Source organism: Charadrius vociferus, unplaced genomic scaffold (genome assembly GCF_000708025.1).
Source record: "Charadrius vociferus isolate BGI_N301 unplaced genomic scaffold, ASM70802v2 scaffold196, whole genome shotgun sequence".
Taxonomy (NCBI): Eukaryota; Metazoa; Chordata; class Aves; order Charadriiformes; family Charadriidae; genus Charadrius; species Charadrius vociferus.
In genome coordinates this window covers 679,421-684,926 of record NW_009648953.1, presented here as the reverse complement: position 1 = coordinate 684,926, position 5,506 = coordinate 679,421, and the positions used below count along the sequence as shown (strand labels likewise).

General features: G+C 53.0%; 1 protein-coding gene across 1 annotated transcript in view; it reads right to left on the bottom strand.

Moving 5' to 3' along the window:
- The window catches only part of KDM7A (lysine (K)-specific demethylase 7A), a 95,255-nt gene extending 90,313 nt beyond the window's left edge, over positions 1 to 4,942 (bottom strand). Inside the window, exon 1 of the mRNA XM_009887430.1 lies at positions 4,855 to 4,942. Within this exon, the coding sequence (XP_009885732.1) occupies positions 4,855 to 4,942 (88 nt within the window). The remainder of the gene's footprint in view (positions 1 to 4,854) is intronic.
- Positions 4,943 to 5,506: the final 564 nt, after the last annotated feature.

The window sequence follows — 5,506 nt, the reverse complement described above, 5'->3', positions numbered from 1 at the left end:
CATGGCTGCACATCCCACAGATCAACCCACCCACTGCTCAGGCTCTTTACACATCCCTAACATGGCACCAGCGCCGCTCCAGCATCATCGTAACCTCCCTGTGCATGGGACACCTTGTTTCGGGGGGTGAGGACAGCAAGGTGACACCTCTGCATGGCATTGCACCCCCAGGCTCATCTCCCTCGGCTGTTTCCCACCACAGCTCGCCCCAGCACAGGTATCCCATGCTCCACTCTCACTGGGAGCAGGTGGAAACACCGACAGCCCCTGTGGGCTCCCAAGAAAGAATCAGCAGAGGAACTTGCCTGGCTTTGGCCCGCGGCGCCTGCAGTTTGCCCGGGGAAGCAAGCTGCAACCGGGCAGGGCTGTGGGCACAGCGGGCACCGAGCTCCCACCTCCAGCAAATGCTGCGGCTGCGGTGGATGCACCTTTGTACCTTCATCCCCAAAAGCAGTACGGCGGGGCTGAGCCCCGCAGCAGTGAGGAGGAGGGATGGGGGGCTCAGGGAGCCGGCCAGAACGGGGTTAGGTTTTAACTGCTGGTTTACTGCCTGTCAGCAGAAGTATATGGCTGTACAATAAGGGGAAGGCTGGAGGAAGATGTCTGAAAATCAGCCTAACCCACCCCCAGACCCATGAAAGAAAAAAGCCCCTAAAGCAGCCCCCCACCGGCCCCACAGTTTCGGGGAGGGGATGCGGTTTTGAAGCCTGAGAACAATGGAGCGACCTTCCCCTCCTTTCTTCTGGCAAAGGTAAAAGACCTCCCTGCGGAGGTGTCCACGCCAGGGAAGCCACTGAATGAGAAGCCCCCAGGGCCAATAAAGCATCCCTTTGTGCCTTCAAACAGGCGCTTCCTGACCTCCATCGCCCCTGCCTGCTGGCCGCGCTGGTGGATCTCAGCCCTCAGCAGCAGGTCACTGTGTAAATGCCTGACCAGAGGCAGCGGCACGGCCGTGCCGGCACGGAGGGCAGCCTGCCAGCACCGGACCGAGCACTCCCCACGCACGGTGGGGTGGCTCGGAGGGGTCAATTTTTCCTTTCCGGAGGAACCCCTCTCCCCCATCACTCCCCGCTTCTCCTATCTTGCCCGACTTCCAGGACGGCAGGCGGAGGCTGAGGCACTGCAGACGGCTGCTGAGCAAAATCAGAAGCACAGACTGAAACATGACTAATTTCTAACACATCACAGCCCGCAAGTCATTTTGTTTGTGAGCCTAAATCGCTCTTCGCCGCTTGCATACCAGCTTGTTTCAAGGGTGAGTAAGCAGACAGTGGCAGACACGACTTTTGTTATTCTCAGAGCTTTGAAGCTGTACCATTTCGCTGTGGTTAGCTGACTGCATCAGCCGTTCGTAGTGGCACGTTTCGAAGAACTCAGCAATGATGCATAGGTAGCCAGACTGAACTGAGTTGCAGCTCAGCATATTCCATTGACGGTACTTCACGGTGACTCATTAGTTGCCCTCCCTCTATTATTCATTGTTTTTATCCCATCATTTTATTTCGATACTCTCAACAATTTCCAAGAAGGCCCTTTTGCGGACAGAGGTCAAGGGCGAGGAAAACAGCTTCAAGCCGTAATTGAAACCCCTGTCTGTTAAATTAGCGGTGCACAGGTTAAAAGTGGATTTTGTGATGAATATCCTTGAAGAGTAAACAACGCCACTTGAAGAGGGAAAAATATGGAAAAACTGAGCTACAACAGTGTGAGCATTTCATGTATTTATACATGCGGATATACTCATACATATGCAAAAGGGTAAACACAGAAACATGCAGCTATTAGACGAGAAAGTGAAACTTCCTGCGTTTTTGAATGACTCATTTAAAACAGCTTATTACATAGGTATTTTTTATATTTAAAAATACAGCACTTGCACACATTTTTGGGAGAGAATTGTTTGTTTTATTTCCACCCCAGGTTAAACTGCTACAGCATATTTTTTCCTGCTGCTCCAGAGTCCCAAGTTTCTCATCTATATTTCTACATTTAACCACTTCTAGTTTGAATGGCTGAACATCACGAAGACTCTTTGCACAGCATGAAGCAGCACTGTTTGAAAGCGTTTACACAGACTGGTTCAAATTCTACTTTTAATTCCAGTGCCAAAAGTTTAGGGCTGGAGATAAATCACTCTCTCCCCTTGAAAGAGGCTGATTGCATTTATGGCTGGTTTCAGAGTCCAAGGGCCCAGGCTGAGATGAAAGGCCGAGGGCAGAGCGGGGTGATGCCCCACATCCGACAACCACGCAGGGCGAGGGCTCTGGCAGCCAGGAGAGGAACTACCAGATTCGGTTCCCAGCAGAGCTCGGCCCTGTTGGGTAACCTTGGATGTGTCATTAAGCCTCCTGCTGACTCAGTTCCTCATTCGTACTGTGGAAATAACACCACTTCTTTATTTCGTAGGAGTTTTTGACAGATAAATATCTTTTAATTCGGTATCGGAATCCGCTCGAGAAGCATAACTAAAATAGAGATCAGTTACGATCGAAAGAAATGACACAAGTGAGGGCTGGGAGGAAGGAACGAGACGTATGGTACCAAGGTGGAGAGCTCTCTGAATTGAGCTGATCTCTTGTATCAGCTCAGGACAGTTCAGAGCGAGACCCTTGGCTCCCGGTACAGCATGGCAAATTTCAGGGGCTGATTTCCCCTAAGAGTAACATTTTGTAAATGCAGTTTCCCCTCTCTCCCTACCACACTCGACAGGGCTTGGCCATGACCTGAAGCACAGGAGAGCTGCAGATCCTGGGTGAGGCTCCTGACTGGGCTCCTGCTCCCCGGGAGCCCCTTGGGTCCCTTTGGAGGCTCCACAGTGCCTTCGCCTCCTGGTTACGCAGGACCGGCCACACGGCTCCCACATCCCCACAGAGACTGTTCACTCACCCATGGAGGGAGCTGAAACATGGCACCTCTCCCCACGAGCCTGGTGCACCCTCTGTCCCCCCGCAGCCGCCCTCTCCCGCAAAGCCAGGGGACCCCACCTGAGTCACCACCAGACAGGCGTTCGAACCCCTGGGCCGTCACAGACCTTCAAACGACATCACGTTTTGGCACGTCAGATGTCTGCGTGACCCAGATTCTTCTTCTTCCTAACCACGAAGAGGGCGCCAGGGCAGGTCCCAGCCCTGTTACTCCGGCAAGGTTGGGCAGCTCTGCGCCTGACACCCAGGGCGAGCGGAGCAGGGCTACCTGGGCCAGCGTGCCACACCGCTTTGTGCTCTGCATCACCACCCCATCACGTAGATGTGGTAACTACCGCAGAGGGACATGCATGGCCGGATGAGATTTTAAGACAAGCGACCTCACAGCCCCATCCCTGGCACGAACATTTTGCTCTAGGCGCGACGTGGCTCACCAAAACCCCACTCCATCCTCACCACATTTTGGTGGGTGAGCCAGGGGAGATAACAGAACAGTACTTCTGTTTTTTTCACAGAAGACAAAGCTGCAGAAGACACCGATTCCCATGGCAACAAAGGCAGAGAAGAGGTGTCCCAAGATGTGATTTGCTGTCACCATACCCACCTCGCGGCAGATAAGGACAAGCGATAGCTCTGAAAGGAACTGTTTCCATGGGACCCTTCCCAGCAAGCACACGCGATGACAGCCACACCGTCTGCCACAGCTTTTTCAGTGTGGAACAGGTCTGACTGGTAGAGAGCAGCAAAGGCAGCCTGCCTCCCTCTCATCCTCTCCTGAGGAGCAGTGCCCTCCTCGCTCCCCTTGAAGCCTGCCTAACCCCGAACAAGCTACGCTGCTGCTCCTTAATCCACTTACCCAGGCCATTACACTGGGACAGCAGCCTGCAGAGAGCCACACTCAACTTCTCAGCTAAAGATTGTCCTGCTGTTTTTTTTTTTTAACCCATGGAGCGCTACCTTAAGCTACGTCAAAAGCTCCTTACAGAGCACACATTTATGCTTTGGTAATGTGTGCGTTTCCTTCCGACACTTTCATTTATCATACTTCTCCCCTCCCACCCCTGCCCCTTCGGTTCCCCGGGGAAAGTTAGTGAATTTATGCAGGAACAAAGTCACCTTGAGCTTTAATCCACACCCTAGCAGAAGGAATAAGTCTGTCTGCAGTCACATCCACCCACTCTGCAACTGCATTACAATGCTCACTTTGTTAGCACAGAAAAATACTGGCTCCTTTTCTAGTTCTGGAGACAAGCTACCACAAAGGCTGGGGCAAAGAAAACGGACCGGGGACAGAATCCGGGAGGAATCCGGCCCCACACATTTGAGACTGAACAGGTAACCTGAGGTGAAACAGTGGAAGTAGGAAGAAAAGAGCAAGTCTGGCAAACCAAGACCTTGACTTATGATAAACCCCCCAAAGCGACTCCCTCTCCCTTCCTAAGAAGAGAAGGCATCTGAGAAAACTGCAGTGAGCGAAGTCGCAGAAGACAGGCAGAGATTCTCGTCCAACTGGCGGCAAAACAGCAGCCAAAGCAAGTGGCAAAGTGCAGCAGAACCAGGCACATAAAGCAATCTGGATTTCGCCATCTGGGAGCAAAGGCCAGAGTCCCTCAGAACCAGGGTGGCACCCAGCTGCTGGGGCCATGGCTCCATGTTCCCCCGATGCCCTCCTCCTTTCCTCAGGGAGACCAGCCCTGACGCTGCCTGAGCACACAGGGCCAAGACGGTGTTTCAAAAAGGGCCTGGGAGCTCCAGCAGCCCAGAACGGCATCGCAGATGCGCAGAGACACAAAGCTAAGCAGTGAAAAGCCACCTCCTACCAGCCCTGCACACGCGCTCACCTGACGTTTCGGAGGTGTGCACTAATTCGGAAACCACTTGTGCTGGCGCACCGCTGACACATGCCTGCTGTTGCAGGCAGGGCTCCCACCTTTGCGCCTCTCCTCGCGTAATAGCTCCTTTGCATTCAACAGCAGGAACCGCAGCCGCCCGTTGCCGTCTGTCCTCCTTCTTGCCATGCCATGACAAGCAGTCCTGGGATGAACCTGCTTCTGACTGGACGAAACAAAACATTAATATTCCCAGAAGGATGCAAGAGTTACAGCAGGGGGCAAGGAGGGTAAAAGAGACGTGAACGGATAGCGGAGCCAGTCCCGACGAAACTGCCTCTCGGATACTCCCATCCTTCTGGCTGAATAGCGCAGTCAGCTGTTACCCAATTGCTTTGTCATCTTTGGCACTCGCTGCAGGCAAGCGCCAGCTTTTGTCAGCCCAATGTCGCTTTTCTCTGCCAGGCACCCCAGAGCAGATGAGTGAGTTTCTGGAAACTGGTCCCACCTGACAAATGGGAAAAAAAGCGAGGATGTAGCTCTCTGGGTGTAGGAGCTCTCTGAGGTAGTGTTGGAATCCAGGAGCCCAGAGGAATCAACCCATCCCAAATCCCCAATAGTTTGCTTACCGCATTATAAGGAAAGAAGAGTTAAATAGCACATCTGGCTAATCTTATCCTCATCTGCTGTCATTCCACTGGTACACTCTGGACTATATCGTTACTCACGCGGCCCCCGGGACGAGAGGTGGCA